This window comes from Cuculus canorus, chromosome Z (assembly GCF_017976375.1).
Source record: "Cuculus canorus isolate bCucCan1 chromosome Z, bCucCan1.pri, whole genome shotgun sequence".
In the NCBI taxonomy this organism is placed as follows: Eukaryota; Metazoa; Chordata; class Aves; order Cuculiformes; family Cuculidae; genus Cuculus; species Cuculus canorus.
Genome location: NC_071441.1, coordinates 63972622 through 63989969, shown reverse-complemented (window position 1 = coordinate 63989969; position 17348 = coordinate 63972622). Strand labels below are relative to the sequence as shown.

At 35.0% G+C, this 17348-nt stretch overlaps 1 protein-coding gene across 1 annotated transcript in view; it reads left to right on the top strand.

Moving 5' to 3' along the window:
- Positions 1 to 12830, top strand: part of CEP120 (centrosomal protein 120) — a 41174-nt gene extending 28344 nt beyond the window's left edge. The window contains exons 19-21 of the mRNA XM_054054902.1: positions 2 to 100; positions 10002 to 10147; positions 10773 to 12830. Of these exons, the coding sequence (XP_053910877.1) occupies positions 2 to 100; positions 10002 to 10147; positions 10773 to 11013 (486 nt within the window). The 3' untranslated portion in view covers positions 11014 to 12830. The remainder of the gene's footprint in view (position 1; positions 101 to 10001; positions 10148 to 10772) is intronic.
- The last annotated feature ends 4518 nt before the right edge of the window (positions 12831 to 17348 follow it).

Sequence of the window (17348 nt, the reverse complement as noted above, 5' to 3'; positions counted from 1 at the left end):
GGTTGAACTTGAAAGAAAACTAGAGTCAGCTACCAAGTCAAAGCTCCACTACAAACAACAATGGACAAGGGCCTTGAAAGAACTTGGAAGGTTGAAACAGGTATGCAAGTTTTCTTCTTTTCATATGAAATAATCAAGCTGAGGTAGTGTTGGAAGCTACTTATAATTACTGTTAACTACTGTCTGGCTTTATTTTATTGGTGTTTAACTTTGTGAAATTAAAGCTCTAAGCTACACTACTTTTACAAAAATAAGAACAGCAAAGCTGATTTGAATTTGACATTGAACTTGGGAATGATTAAGGGAACTCAGGAAAGACTTGGTCTGCGGAGAAGACTGGCATAGCTAGTGGCATAGCAGCAGGCATGATTCAAAAAAGAAAAGTTTTTTGTTAATCTCATTTGCAGTCATGCTCAGTCAGCCCTTCCAGAGAAAATATTTTGTTCCTGTTCCAAGCGTCTTGGTCAGTTACAGTCCTAACTGTTCCATATTTTAATTGTAAAATGCATGAGGAGTGAAGATGAGAAACAAATCTTAGCTTTTAGCAACAGTGATTTTAAGGTTTAAATAATGCAAAATGAAGTAAAGTTGCAGAAAACTTGAAGTGAAGCTTTCTCCTGCTTTTGTAAGTCCTAATCTTATACTAATGTGGCATGAGTTATTTTATTGCTGTGTCTGAACAGATTGCTTGTGTGTGCATGTGTGTTTGTGTATGTGTCTATATATACGTATAACATGTTTATATGCATTCACATGGCTTGAAAATACTCTGTTCAGACTTAAAGGAGTAGAAACTTCATCTTCACTTAATCCATTTGCCTCCGTATTTGTCATTGCTGTTCTTTATGAATTATAGTAAACATTAGCTAAATAATATACTTAAGAATGGCAAGTATTAGCATTTGCCTTGACAAACGAATTAATAAATAATTGATCCCTGTAGTTGAACAAACCTTGATACAGGTGTAAAGCTTCAGAATTCGTGTTTTGTAAAAGTTTTTTATTACCTATATTGACACCTACTTCCTGTTTGACGAAATGTGTTATTTTTAGGGATTATAGTTCCTGCTTTGTTCCTGCTGCTAGATATTCAGTTTTCAGAGGGTAAGAAGATAAGCCCACCCTCACCTAATTGATTATTAACTATTTTAATCTGTTTCTCTATGAAGAGAATTAATGTGCTAGATAATCACAATAATTAAGAACTCGTATTTCTTTGCTGTCTTCAAATGTGTCCTTTTTTGCCTAGTGATAAAGGCAGTCATGAATTCTCATCTCTAATTTCTGAAACATATGTGCTTACAAGATGAGAAAAGGAAGACAATAAGTTTTCTCTCTGATTAAGACTTCTTCAGCAGCCATGGCATGTCCAGGCTATTACCATTCTTACTGGTACATTTTTAAATTCCTTTAGAATAAGAGAAGATTTTTTTTGCTCACCTGATTAATGCTAGTATGTATCACTATGAAGTTTTTATTCTAAATTTCTTCGCCATAGACCTGACAATCTGAATTTGGTAGCAAATGTAGATGGTTTCAGTCGACCCTCTTCCTGAAAGCCTGAACCATAAAATAAGTTGGCATGTACAGTGAATTATTCTACCTAAAAATCTTCTACTACAGAACAAACCCCTTCAAAGTAATTTCTTGTAGCTCTTATACTCTGTACTTCATTTTATATTTAGTCTGTTGATAAAGTATTTATGTGACTTTAAAGAGCCAAATAAAAGTTGAAGCGGAGCTGATCAAAAACCATTTACTGTGTTTTAAATATAAATTTGGAAACTGTTGCTTCAGGAATTCTACATTTGCCTTAGTTCAGATGGTTTGTGCAATTGTGCATACTTTGACCAATTTCTTGTTTAAATTGGATTAGTACCATGTTAATTTTGCATTGCCTCTGGTGAATAGCCACAGAGCTGTAATCTGTGCCAGTAATTTGTCACACCAAAGCTCTCTAGAGAACTATACAAAACATTTGTGTAGTGAGGATTAGACGCTGAAAGCCATATCTTAGATTGTTAATAAATGTTAATGACAAAACCCAGCTGGTAAGTCTTGGAAATGAGATCTAATGCTTTGTGCCTGTTGCCAGAAAAATGTTTAAACAGAGATTTCCATTACTCAAAGGTGACCTAGTACAGTCAATTTGTGAATTAAAGAAGCATAATCTACAGGCTAAGCATTTAGTAAAATGCTCTTCTGATTTGCAACCATAAAAGTCAATGTTTCCTTAATTAAAAAAGTTTCCTTTTACTTTGGAACTAGTTCTTAGCACACATCTGTGATGGTTTTATATTTTGCAGAATATGAGATATGCAGTACAAACTTAGAAATCTATGGGATTTTTAATAGCAAATGCTCTTAAACTTCCCATGTTGAGGATTTTGAATGCTAAACGCAATGCCCGTAGTAACGAGAAAAAGATCTAAAGTACATGAGGATACACATACATCATGCTTAACAAAATACAGAAGTTAGTTGAATTCAAACAGAGTTTGTAAAGCTGAGTGAAAATAGACTTCACCCAGTTTGCTTTTCTTTCCTCTTTGTTGCTTAGTGCGAGCCTGTATCAATACTTCATTTATCTTCAGATTTAGAAAGACAAAAATGTCAACAGGTTGGGTATGTATCTGTGTGCCTGGGTGGATTGTATCAAAAAACGTCCCTCGAAGTTTGGCTGGGAGATCTCAATACTACACAAATAGGATTCTGTAGTTTTTATGTATGTGAGCATTATTTTTGAGAACTGTAGAACTATTTACTCAAAATTGAATACATGCTTACAGAGGTCTTCGATGCTAATCTTAGTGCTTGTCTGAGTGCAGGAAACAACATATCAAAACAAAAATCAAAGCTGGCAGACATCTTTTTCAGCAGTTGATAATCTCTTTTACCATCTAGAAAGCGAAAATCTCAGAATCTACATGCATACATTATTTAGTGTTCTGGGAGAAATGTTTTTTTAAGTCTTTTTATGTGTTTGTGCCTTACAGATCTGTTAAAACCAGCACTGATGCGTTTGTTTAAAAGAACATAGACTGTATTTGTTGGCTGACATTCAGTTTGTCTTGTCCAGTGTCTTGCTAATCCACTCAGTAATTAATTTGATTAATTTATAAGTAATTTAGCCAAGGATGGTATCTAAATCTTTGTTTTTCTTAAAAAAGCACCAAAACCCCCTCAGTTGGAAGTCCAAGTCTTGGTTAAAAACTGTGTCTTGAAACCATCCAGGCCTTCCTACTGACTTGTCAGCTCTGGGTTATTTTCAGAAAACTTTACTTGAGTTCCTTAGCTTCAATCGTAAGTTTTTCCCACAGACTTGAATGGTATGTGTGAGTGGGAGAGTGAATAGTGGCTGCTATTTAGCCATTGTTTAGTCTAGTGTATGTATGTTTACATCTCCCTTTTGGATTTATAGGCAGCTATGGCAAAATAAAGATTGTGCTTCCTTGATTGAAGAGCTTCTTAACTAGAGCACCTGGTAGCATACAGGGATTCTTTTGTAATCTGATTATAATTGAAATTTTGAGGTTTTTTTATTACGAGTTAATTTTTACTTAATGCTGATATTCCTGTAGTACGATTTCAAAACATGATTGAAGATCCCACCATGCAAGCTTCTAAAACAGTATTCTATGTCTTAAGCACTACATTACAGAAATGCAAACAGATGAAGAGAAGTGGTAAATCCTTGAGGTAAATTATCTTCATAGCTAGTGTGTAGCTTTGTTTGGACTGGATTTCTTTTTTTTATAGGGAGGTAAGAGGAGGATGACAAAATAACAGTACGGGATAGGAATATTGGTGATAAGTGTTAACTGAGGGAGAATGGGAGAGAAAGTGAACTAAAGGAACAGTGCGATTAACAGTGCTGAGAAAGTAGTGGAGGAGAAGGTACCTGAGCCAACTAAGACTATATTGCAAAAATAATTTTTGGAGTAATTTTCACACGATACTCTTGGTTAATCTGTGGCTGCCTCAGTATGGGGTAGTGGCTCATAAATGTTTCAAGAGCCAGGCTTACAAATGTTTTGAGTTTCTAGTGGATCTTAACCTTCTAGCCACAAAGCTGCCTCTAGTCCAGCAGCTGATGATTCAGAGTTTTCCTTTACCTGAATTTAAAAATGCAAAATTCTTAAAGTTTAAAACTTAAAATTCTAATCATTCTTACTGAGGCTTAAAACAGGCTCACTGGCTACAATAAGCAGTTGGGAATATATCTGAAATGTTCCTTATTTCAGGATCATATTCTCTCTGAAATGTGAAGTGTGTCAGAAAGTCTCGACTGAGAAGTTTAAGCATGTATGAATGAATGTTTGCATACAGTGTGTATGTATGTATGAACTTGTGTGCACTGAGGTACACTTAAACAATACTTTGGATTCGATTATAACTCGGGTTTTAAATACACATAGAATAAAATGAAGATGTTATAAGTGGGGTTAGAAATGCAGAACTTTGCTTTATTAGCACTGTAAATGTGCAGAAGTGTTGCGTTAGTATTGGGGATTTTTCATTTTGGATGATCTCACAGTAAATTCTGCTATATTTCAAGTACTATTATGCAATAGAATTTGGTTTATTCTGCTTTTTTTTTAAAGATAATGCTTGTTGCCCAATGGATTGTTAAACTGTGATGGAAAGAGTGCTTTTCATACCTGAATGTCTCTGACAAAGTGACACCAGTTTCATCACTGTGATGCATAAGAAATACTTCCGTCTCTCTTATCACATCAAAAGACAGTCTTTGTATGGTCCTTCAACATAACAAAATTGTATATAAACTAATTCAAAGTCAGCATGCCTCACTTCTTATCAAACAACTGTTGTAAATTCTTTGCCATTGTCTCGTATTGATGGATTATTAGGAAATGGTTTTCTGTTGGTCTGCTATGGATAGTATACATAGAGCTAGTTTGCCGTTATGCACCATAGAAATTGTTATGACAGACTTCTAAATGAGTCAAAGACTAAGGTTGGGAAAGATATTTGAAAATCACAGAGTACGAAGTGTGTAACTTAAATTACACACAGGATACACCATAAATGAATCTGCAAAGTCCCTTTTTTTTTCTTTTTTTTTTTCCACCCCAAGTTGGACAGTCTTAAACTGAATCCTAGGGGAATCTTGCCTCAGAAAAATGTTTGGTTTTATTTTTTTATTTAATATTATTGTGCTTAAATGTAATTATTCGGGCTCATGGCATGAAATGCTACAGAAATCCTTGACTTCCACGGTTACAGGGCTAAAATTAATCTAATCTTTTCCCTCTCTCCTCCCAAACAAGGAAATGCCAACTATTTGTCACATCTGTATCACAATTGCATTAGTAATCAAATTAAATTTCTAATCACATTTACCTGAAACCAAGTCCTAGCCAGCATTAACTTGGAGATGAAATGTACTGGTAAGATTTCTCTCTTCTCTATGGAGAAAAGGATAATTTAGCATTTACTATGTTCAAACTTACTTCTCTTCAAGTCTGGGGATTATTATCCTGAGGAACAAGCATCCTCACCAGTGACATTTTTCCCGTAGAGAAACATCAAAAGGAACTGGAACTGAACAAAGATCCTTCAGGAAAGATTTGCTTTTCCTATATCTCTCCTTGGCTTTTACATCATTCTCTTTTGTCCTTTTCTTAGTTCTGTTAATCATGACTAAAGATGTTTTTTAATCAAAAAAGCTTACGGTTTTGAAACTGTCTAGTTCAGTGAGGGCATAAAGGACCAAGGTATTAAACGAGATCCCTTCCGATAAGTAGTAAAGCATTAGAAATATTCTGTCTTCTTTCTGGTCTGATTGAGCTTCAGACTTCGTTCTCTTAACCTTCAGTATATGTACTTCTTCTAATGTGTGTTTTTTATTTCAATTTGTTTAAAATGTTTTTTTTGCTCTTAGATTGCCATTATGAATGAACACAGCAGATAGTTGAACTTTCCTGTCTCAAATAGTAATATATCAACTTTTCATGAAACTTCTGCTCCCAAGTGGCAGCACGCAGTTAGGTCTTTCCTCCAAAGCTTCAGTTGTAAGAAAACTTGCAAGAAGTTTCCTTATGGATCTGAGTAATGCACTCCACAAAGGAGTGGGCGCGTGAGGGAGGGAATGAGAAGACTTCTAAGTGTAGTCACAGCTGTTTGATTTGTGTGTAATACGTATCTCATAATGTTTCATTAGTAGGCAGAGATGTCATTTTCTGCTGGCAAGTTAAAGTCTTGCTGTGCTTGCAATAAGTGGTACTCTGTTTTGCATTTGTTTTCCAGTGTTAGTTTCAGGTTAACCAACATACCCTGAAAAAAGTCTTTCACAGAGTTACTGAAATACACAAATTTGTCAGACTTACCTTAATACCCCAGCTTCCTATGACAGTAGTTCTAGTTTGTAATGGAGGAGTTAGAGCATGAATGAACTGAACTGCAGAGCAAGAAGCCAATCATCTACAAATCAACATAGGTAGAAAGACTGGAAGAGAAGATAATGGCTGTTAGACTGTAAAAGGCTTAGATTTTTACATCATCTAAGAGGAAGGTATCAGCCTTATTGTCTAGCAGCGAGGGTCTTTTCCTTCAGATGAGACAGTTTCCTTGTAAATTGCTGTCTTATTTATGTGTGGCCTCCAAGACTCTTACTACCGTTAGATAATATCAACAGGAAAATGAAGTTGTGCTAGACAAATTAATTCCAGGCTGTACTGTATCTACAAGAATATGTATAGAAAATTTCTTTAGACTTGTCTGATCAGGAACAGTAGGTAGTCTCCAGACTGAATTACTGGATTCTTTACCAGCAGGACAGACAGGTAGGAATTTATAGGCGTGTTCTATACATACAGGGCATAGCTCCTCTCATGAGGCAAAATGGAGCTTTGCAAAGGAGGTTTAACGTACTCAAAATTTTATATCATTTCTGCCTAACGGTATTATTATCAGCTTTTTTTCTGAAACACAGCAATATCTTTAACTTGCTTCATTATGAAGAGGTTTTAACTTTGAATGAGAGCATGAAGAATAGTGATGATCTTGAAAAGAGCTAAATATTAGCCCGTCCTCTTACTTCTAGGTCTTGGGTAATGGAGATAATCCAATTTACTGTCCATTGACTTACTTTTACTATAACTTAAGTTGTACTATCAACCTATTTGAGACTAGATCATGCTCAGCATTTTATGTTACTTACCTGTATTTAGCAAAGCAGATAACTCAAGATACGTACAACTATCAAAATAGTTAAAATAATCACATTCCTCTGTGTAGCCTTTTGTACACTTGAAATTTGCTTTAACTGTCTGGATGCTGTTGCCTATCCAGATATTTGGAAATCAGAGAATACCATTGTGATATTTGTGAAAAGTACCCTCTCTTTTTTTTTTTTTTAATACTTCAACTGTAATGTTTGATCTATCTATCCTAAATCAAAGCATTCTGTGATTAAGAAGCTCCTGACATGTTTGGTGTAATGTAGAAGTGATCGATTTTCCTGTGTTTTAATAACTTGAATTGCATCTCTAGTTGGAATTCACCTAGTTTTGACTTTTAGCTAGTGCTTTTCATTGGGCGGAAAAAACTTATCTACCCAACTAATGTGAAATACAAATCTAGCTCACACCATAGCCAGCAGTAGGTACACAAGATCTAGAAACAGGACTTTAATGTCTTTCACTGAGGGCAGCTGGAGGATATTCAATTAGTTGAGCACATCATGAGCCAGCGGTTGCATTCAGGCTGTTATGTTTAACAGACATCAGTGAGTGTCGTCTTAATTTATCTGTTTCTTTTTCAGACTAATTAATATTTTTGTCTCTATAATATCCTACTCTTTCACATCCGCTTTTTTCCCAACTGAATAATTTTGTATTATCAGCAACCTGTTTATTCCAGAATGACTTCCTAATTTATGAATATACCATAGAGTAAATTCTTGTGGATTCCACTGTTGGCATCTTGCTGTTGTGGAAATGATCAGTTACTGTCCTTTTTTGGTCTTCTAAACCCAAAGTAGTCTGAGAAGACTTTCTCTGTGACAGCTTTGTTTCGTGTTTGGTTTTAGGTGCTTTCTTTGTGTTGTTTTATTGGGGGGTAGGGAGGTTGGGGGGGGAAGGTTTCAGACTTGTTGGAAGTACATCTTTCTTACAAAAGCTAGATTCATTCTTCCTGGTGTACCTATACATCCTGATAGTTTGGGTTTTGATTTATGGTGTCAACCAATGTGGCCACTGTCAGCCCTGCTGGTAGTTCCTGGGTATTTCTAGGATCTCTGTTTAAAGAAAGAAAAAAAAAAAATAGGAAAATAGTTACTCCTGTGGTGTCAACACCAATTTTGGAGACAGATTATACCTTCAGTTAGTCTTGCAATTTTGTTTGGATTTCCCTTAGAACGCTTAAACTCTTGGGTAAATATCAGCTGGCTGTAGTGACTTGTTAATATTTGCTATATGTGTTTGTAGATTCCTGTTCTAAAATCTATTCTACTTCAGTCTGTGACTGTTCTTCAAACCTGTCCCACATAAAAAAGGATACTTCACACATGGAACTGTTCTTCTGCAGTGAACTCTTGATGGGGAAGGAAGGTCTGTGTTCTTATCAGTCCTAAGTGCTGCTTTTTTATACTTCAGTCATCTATCAGCTGTAGACTCTTTGGCAGGATTCCTGCTTCTGATTTTATTATTAGGGTGTATCCCTTTAGCAAGTTGTTCTTCAGGCTTTCCGGCCTGTCTTACTGCAGTTCTAACATTTCATTTGCCTGGCTAGTGTATTTAGTATAAAAATCGAGTATTTGGGGGTTACATACATGCTATAATTACTTGTCAGTTACTTTGCTGTTGATTGCCTGCTCATATTAACAATTAGAGTCTTTACACCCATTCCTTGTGAAATGCAGATTTTCGTGTCTCTTATTGATCATCAACAGGGAGTGCTTAGAATGTTGGGAACCGAGGTTCAGGAAATTGCCTGACTAGACTCTTCCAAATATTTTTAGGTTGACTGTATAATGAGTATGCTCACACCTACTAAATAAAATTATGGGTTTTATCCCTATAATAAATATAAAACTGATTGTATTAACAATCAAATATGTCAGATGAAAGCAATGTCAAAGTTAGAAAGGTAAACTTGCACTTCACCGTATGTCTAGATCCAGGATGTTTGTGTAACCTCCTGCCTTATTTTTTAACTACAGGAAGAATTGCCATTTTACCTCAGGTCTTCAGTCTCATTCAGAGTGCAATACTGACTGTATTGAGATATTGCAAAAGGTCATATGGAAAATGACTAGGAGGAAAACAAGTGGAGAGAGGACCACACTTCTCATTAAGGCACTTTAATGCCACTAAGTGGTAGAGGATTCAAAGCCCAATTTTGTGACACTGTCTGCATAGAGCTTAAAAAAATAGAACAAAATAAACTTTTAGAATGGATTGATTAATTTGATTAAATCCACAAAATAAGGTATCTTAAGTTTTGCACAGAGCTAGATAAATGTAAAAGGAAGTCTTAGCAGAGATTTGTTTCCAAGGCATATTTTTTTAACTGCAAATTGTAATTTCAAAAAGTAGTTCTTGTAGCTTTGGTGCTGAGCACTATGAAGCTTCAATGGAAGTTTCCTGCAGCTATTTAGCATTTTTCTGCTTTTATTTCTAAAAAAATAGTTATAATTTAAAACACCGAATGTATTGAGCAGTTCCACAAATATAAATTACTCACTTTTATGAGATTAAGCAGAGATTGTAAAAGCATTTGTAATGATTTGGTGTTTTGTTAACAGGAGAGTATCTAACTTGCTTCAGCCTATTCAGGCTGGATAATTTCACTGCAGTTGTGGTCACTGTCTTACTGTGTTATAGATATTAAAAGTGAAGACATTCTGTTTAAATCCTACACTTCTAATACTGCTGGAGATGTAATTGTTATTACTTCATCCCTGAAGTTTTGCCCATGGCACTACGATTGGCGCTTCTACGTGTATTTTAACGAAGTTATGTTTTCACCTACATTAGCGTGAACAAGAAAATGCAGTGGCTCACCTTAAAAAGCAGAAACAAGAGCTGGAGCACATGAGATTGCGCTATTTGGCAGCAGAAGAAAAAGAGCTGGGAAAAACAGACCGGCAAGAGCTGGAGGATATCAGAAATGAACTTAATAGGTATAAAAGCATTTGTAAGATACCTTTTTTCTCCCCCTTTGTCTTTCCTTGCTGTTTGTCTCAAAATAGAAGAAGGTTCAATATTATAATTGACTGAAACTGAAAGAACGCAGTTTAACGACCCATTTATAAAATGCAACAGTACTGCGGTATAGAAAAATCTCTGTTATGGTCATAGTTGTACAGCACCAGGCTTTTTTCTTTTTTAAACCTTCAGTTTTAAGGATTAAAACTGTTGCATTAAGAAAAGAAAGAAGCATGCACTGTTCATATATTGAACGCAATAAATTTTTAGATCTACTTACCTAATGTTGTCATCCAAAAAGTGTCTGCAGTAGTTCTGTATGTTTAACCCTCTTGAATGCCGTTTGCATTATCAAACTAGGAGCCTTGGTAGCAGGTATTGTAGTCAAATTCATACATAGAAAAGGGTTTGTTAGAATTTAAGTATAAAATTTGCTTTACTTATTTGTTTTTAACTAGAATGAAGATAATTTGTTACCTTTTCTATATTTCTTAATTTTACTAAGTAGTTCAGTAGATAAATAACCTGGAGTTGCAATGTGAAAATAATCAGTGATTCTTCATAATAATCTTCTGCTTCTTCCCATTTTATCCACATCAGGCTAAAGCAACAAGAAGAAGAGCGAAAACAATTGCAAGATGTTAGAGATAATTCTGCTGGTAGAGTGGATAGTCTCCACTCTAGAAAACTAAATGAGAATATGGATGATTATCTCTCTCGTCTGATAGAAGAGAGAGATACCCTGTTGAGAACAGGAGTATATAATCATGAAGACCATATTGTAAGTGAACTTGATCGTCAAATTCGAGAAGTTATTGCAAAAAGGAACATCACTAAATAAAAGCATACAGGAAGTTGGCAAAAAGAGCCAATATAAGAGATTCTTATAAGCCTGTACTAATTTGTACAGATATGTAAGGTTGTGTTTAATTTTGCACACTATTATTAGCTCTTTTGAAGTTAACTGTAAATACTTGCAACATATGAAGCTAAGCACTGTTTCTAAGTTTTACAGAGGGGATGCCTTTTTTTAATGTTTTTATACTCATGTACATATAAATATGTAAATAAGTTTATCCTGTGTACTTTCTTCTGAAGTGTCTGCTACCTCTTTTTGCATTAATCTGGCAAGGTTTATTTGTAATATTTTTAATATTAATTCTAATACTTTTGGTCAATATTGTCATGTTTTTTCCGTTTTTTTTCCATCTTTTAAAAAGATCTCTTCAGCTATACAGAGGAAAAGTACTTCAGCTATTTTTCCTACCAGAACTCTTAATTTCAAACTGAAGTGCAGCACTGACCGAATGTCATTTTGAGTGGGAAGGGTAAAAGTTCTCAGACCTTATGAAACTAACTGAATTCATTAAGTAACTAGCCTGATTGTCCAGAATGAAAATCCCTTTGCCTGAGCAGTTTTGCACATAAGCCTGTAAGGGTAAAGCCAGAAATGTAAAGACCTAGTTCAGAAGCATGCATGCTTTCTCTTATCCCTTGCTAATGAGGAAGGATAATCGAAACACTAATTTGGTGACTTTATGCAGTTTAAATTCTGAACACATGCATAAAATGAGCTTTTCTAAGATGTTTTAATCAAGACCTAAGCACTTTGCATTCACTTAACATACACTTCAAAGCCTGTTATCTCATTATCCCTTAAACAAAACCCTACATACATTGTTTGATTGTGGAAGTATGAACAGGTCACTCTCGGAGTGCTAAATGCCAAAAGAAAAATCCACAAGACATATTAGTTTGTACCTAATCACAGTTGAAAAAGCTGTGGTTTCCAGCCTTCATTATATTTCAGTAGTTTTAAAATGGTTTGTGTGGATCTAGCTTAATAGCATTAACTTATAACAGTGTCCTCTCAGCAGGCATTCTACTTTGTCCTGTAGGGAGAAATGTTTCTCTATTCCAGTGTCAAGTATTGAAAATGTCTAAGGATTTGTTACCTTTAGAATGAACAAATATACCAATGCAAATATTCTTTTTTTACCTAAAATCAGTGAACTTCCATGGTCATGACTGTACGCTCGAGACCTTCCTCGTTTTTATGGTATACATTAAGTCTTGATTTTTATTTTTTTTTTCTGTATTCCATCGACATGTCTTTGCCTCTCTAGGTGTATCTTTTTTCTTCCTTCCTACTGTGGGCCTGTCTGCCATTTAATAAATTATTGGTTTAGGCTTCTTAGTTTTGAACAAGCTGTATAAACATAGACATCATGTTCTGGGAGGACTTATCGCTGATCAGTAACAGACTTTGTAAGAAATGCTTTTGTAGTACTTTGCACGCTCTACTGTATTATTCAAGTTAGCGTACATAGAGATTCCTCTCCACTAGCAAAGCAAGTAACACCTTCATAAATCCAACACTATGAAAAGTGAACATCCAATTCTATGAAAAGTAATTGTACAATTTTTTTACATCACGGCTTTGTCATGTTACATATCTGATCATATGGAATTACTGTAAATTTATGAGGGAACTTATGACAGGAAGACTTTTTCATTTTTCAAATTCTTGCTTGCTAGACATGTAGTTTCTCCTTCAAACACTGGAGGGTGCCTTAGACTTAAAGATAACAAAGATTGTGCTGACTTAATTTTCATAACCGGGGATTTTTTTTTAATTGGTATACTATGACTTTTAGTGTGTTACTTTATTTAATAAAATTTGAATTTTAAGTAAGTATTAAGGTTTTTGTTTATTTTTTCAACTACATATTTGAACAAAAATGCTTATGTACTGTTTTCATTAGTATGACAGTCTCTTGAATCCATGAAATTGGCAAGTTCACCTTCACAGTTAATGTCCCTGTTTAATTTCTAATTGAGTCTCTTCCCTATCTTGTAAAGAAAAATGCCATCATGTTGTTGTGGATTAGAAAAAAAAAAAATCCAACCAAAACAGCCAAACCTGCTCAGGTTAATTTTCTCTCTAGTAAATCAGAATGGTGAATGGAATAAAAGATAGAACACTTATTTTCTAAAAACACTTGAAAGCCTGATAATTTAAGCTACTTGGGTCCGTTTTGTCATTTGAAAGGTCACTCCTTACAAGGTGAGAAGCATGAATTTTGTAATTGTTAAACTTACGTAGTGGTTTGGTTTTGTTATGTAGTTATCACATGTAGTGTTCATTGTTTGTATTAGAATGAGAAAATGAATGATACTTTAACCTTAATATTTCAGTTTATTCCAGCACTATTTTTCTATATGCTTCAGTCTGACGTACTCTACAAACAAAACCTGAATTTGTATCAGATATCTATAGCAGAGATGAACTCAATATAAATTTTTTTACCTTAAAAAACAATTACTTTGGGTTTCACTTGCCATTTTTTTGCCTGAAAACCATTTTAAAGGTTGGAACTAATCAGTGGAAAGACTAAATACCATTTTCTATTCAAAAATCTTTTAAAATTTTTTATCATAATCTCTCTTCATGGCAAAAGAAGTTCTACTTAAAACAGATACATGAGATAATGAGCTTATTTTAATATATCCAGCATAAAAAGACTGCTGAAAATGGAATCCTTGTGTATGGGTTCAGTTCTAATTCTGTACACCCTAGAAAAGAAGATGGGAAGAGGAGCAACATCTAGTCTCTCCTGGTATATTCTGGCAAACTCTTTTTATTGATTTTAGTGCATCCAGGTTTCGCTAGGGAAGTTTATGGAATTGTTTCAGAACAAGTACTCTTACTGATATGTTTCTGGGAACCCCAATGTCCATAAAAAATAGTAAACGGGAGGAAGGGAGTTTGGGGGTGGGCTGTTCTATGTCAGTTGTCTGTCAAATCAGTTCCAGCTTTCATCTGCCTTAGGATTCTGGCCCAGAACTTGTAGTTGGCTTTGAATAAGGAAACTTCTATTATATCCTGCATTTGTTCAATCTGTTTTTCTAAAGGAAAACCATTAGCCCATCTAAAAAAGATGGCAGTTAGAAATATTGGGGTTTTTTCTGATAATTTTCAAGCAGAGAATCCCTTCCTATCTCTGTAGGTGCCAATTTTCCTTACACTGGTGGTTTCTTGCTATTACTGATCATTACTAACAAAGAGCTGCCTCAAAGTACTTAATACAGGTTTAAAAGAATGGCATCAAATCTGGATATATTTGTAGATCCTGATATGGAGCATTACCTAAGACTGAGAACTGTTAAACAGAAATAGATCTTTTCCCCAGTTAATTGTTAGACTGTTTATCAGAAAAACTGCCTCTGAATTCTTATTTACTCAAGCAGTGGGATGCATCATTAAAAATTATGACAAATTATTAAAAGTAAAGATGGTACTGTTTTGCTTTGAAACTGGATTATTTAAATACATAGTTAAATTACTGATTTTTCCAGTATATTGGGTTTTGGGATGAAGGTATATATTATTTTAGCAGTTGCTAAATCCAATGCTTTTAACACTAAAACACTTTTAAAACTTCTGTTGTGGAAAAGAAGCATTACGTCTGGCACTGAGCTTCCAAGTATTCAGTCCATGGTTTTCTTTCACTGTAGTGTAAATTCTTGTCCCTTCCATCCACCAAGATAAACTGTCTTTAGTTGTCCGTTAAGGAAGTCCTTTATCATATCTCCTGAGTGCTACTGAAGTATTTATACCAGTTATTACATATTTACACAATTATTTATTTTGCTGCTACTGTGCCTAAATGATCATGACCTGTGTCAAGGCTTGGATAGGAAGCACTAGCCCCGCTATTGTGAAAGACAGAGCTGTATAAAGGCGGCTGCGTACTTAGATCTCATTTCATTTGTTTCTCCAGGGAGTTGTATTAGTAGTGTTTTCATTAGAAATGTTTTTACAGATGTCGGTTATCCAGATATGAAGTCTCTGTGGTGGAGAAGCAGTCAGGAGTTTGGCATTCAGAACAGAAAGGAAAAAAAAAAAGTCAACTTTGAAAGACTAATTTATAGAAAAATAATTTACTGACTTTCTGATGTATAAATGTACAGTAACCCCATGGCAGCTTTAATGCAGCGTAATTGAATTCTTGCAAGTACCGTTATTTTCTATTCTTAACTTGAATAAAACCCTACAGCCTGTTGTTCCCCATCACGGAAGACTAAAATAGTCCCCATTAATAATGCTTCTGGAAAAGTGACACACACTAGTTTGTAGTCCAGTACTCTTCCCCCGCCCCATCCCAAGTAAAATACTTATAGTAGTTTGACAGCATTTTAAACCGTTTATGTATTACTTTGAAAAGTTTTGTTCTAACAATATACATAGAGAGTAGATTTGATAATGGAAGCGTAGTGTTACTGAATGTTTGACCACAGGATTTTGATGCAGTTACTAAGACATAACTGCATTGAAAAATAATACAGTATCAAAATTTAGAGTGGATTTACTGGGTCAGACAGTCTAGTAGAACAGTCCAAAGCATAATATTGTTTAAACACTTATTCTAAGTTGCTCATAGCTTTAATCGTACTATGAAAAAAACCTGTAAGAATTGTTGGAAGACTGATTTACTATGACTATCGTAAGTTTTGTTTTACAAATACAAATTTAAGAAGAGCAGCAAAATTAAATCACTGGTGTTTAAGTTGCTTAAGCAATCAAGGTTGTAAATGTGTTGTAGAATTTGGTATAAGGCGTAAAGGCAGTCTTTGACTTATTTTGTATTTGCTTAATAGCGTAGCAGAAGTGGGGGATTTTTTTGTTGTTGAGTGACAGAAAATAGTTTTAGTGATCTTGTGTTAAGAAATGCTGGCTGTACAGGACATCAGACCACCAGTATGTTTGCCTGCGAAGGCTATTTTTGGCAAGAAGATTAGTATTGTAGTACATTATGTGAGCCAAATCAGGGTTGAAAAGCACATAAGCTGTTATTCCGTTTATAATCAGACACGCACACACAAAGGTTAAGTCCCATTCATACCTGTCACGAAACTGATATGATGCTTCTCATCCAAATAAATAAGACTGCATAATAATTTGTTTTTAGAGACAGCACTTTAAGCCAGTACTGTGGGTATGCTTCTGTGAATATCAATGTGTATTTGGTGAAAACCGCAGAGCCTACCTGCTTCTCCAGGAACCATTCAGATGATGTTAAGGATATATTATTGGGACTATTTAATATTTTTTTTATGCTTGTGTAGCAATAATATTTTTTACTACAGTTTTCCTCAATGTTGGTAGGTATGATGTTTTCAGTGCTCTAGCTTATTGTTTTATCCTGACTTTTCTGGTAATAATCCAATTAGTACACTGAAGAAATGGGGCTAATAACACAAAGCAAATGAAAAAATTAAGCAGAATGTCAAGCAGAAAAGCAAGATCACACCAGTACTACAAAGAATTAGTAGGTATATCTCCATGAGAGGGCATTGCTTTTTGTGGAAAAACTTGCATGCTTCAGCAACATCCTTATGTTCCTCTACAGTATTTTTCACCTGTCCCATCCTACTACATGTTGCAGAACAAATATTTTTTTAACTCCATGACTCTTATCTTCTTATTGCATATATACTGCAAATCGTTAAAGTGTTCTTATAATTTTACCTGGGAATAAACATTTTTATGCTGCTGACTCTAATTTACATATTCTGTCATCAATATAGGTGGCTTGTGATAGCATGAGTAGAAATAGGTGAGCTTAGCAGAAGTACATTTTAGAAAGCATTATCTTTGTAACACTGTGTAGGGGAAAATCAGTGCTTTGCCATCCTGACAAAAGCTCAGATTGCAGTAGTTGGTGCAACATGGCAAAATCTCTCCTGAATCACTCATGAAGGGGCTCTCCACTGGCAGGCCGAGGGCACAAAGTCTGTGATTTCTCTGCCCATGTTGGCTATAGGGGTGTTGAGTGATCTTGAACAGACCTCTGGGCCTCCACTGCCTATCAGCAAAATGAGAATAATGTGGGAAAAGGTTTTCTGTGTAAGTGGTTCACAAACTGCTTTAAACGCAGAGTCTTTGTGCTAGATAGGGTTGTCTTAATGCCTCAAAAGCTGTAGTTACTAGCTTCTACTGGGATGCTTCTTCAGCAAACGAGTACAGACTATTTACTTTGATTTAATTACTAAAATAAGAGCAGTATCCTCTTTCATTCTCCTGGCTAATTACCAATTCATCCAAAAGCTTTAGAAAAAAGCAAAAATACTTAAGTCCTTATGTACAGCTGTCTTAATTTCTAAGGAAACTAA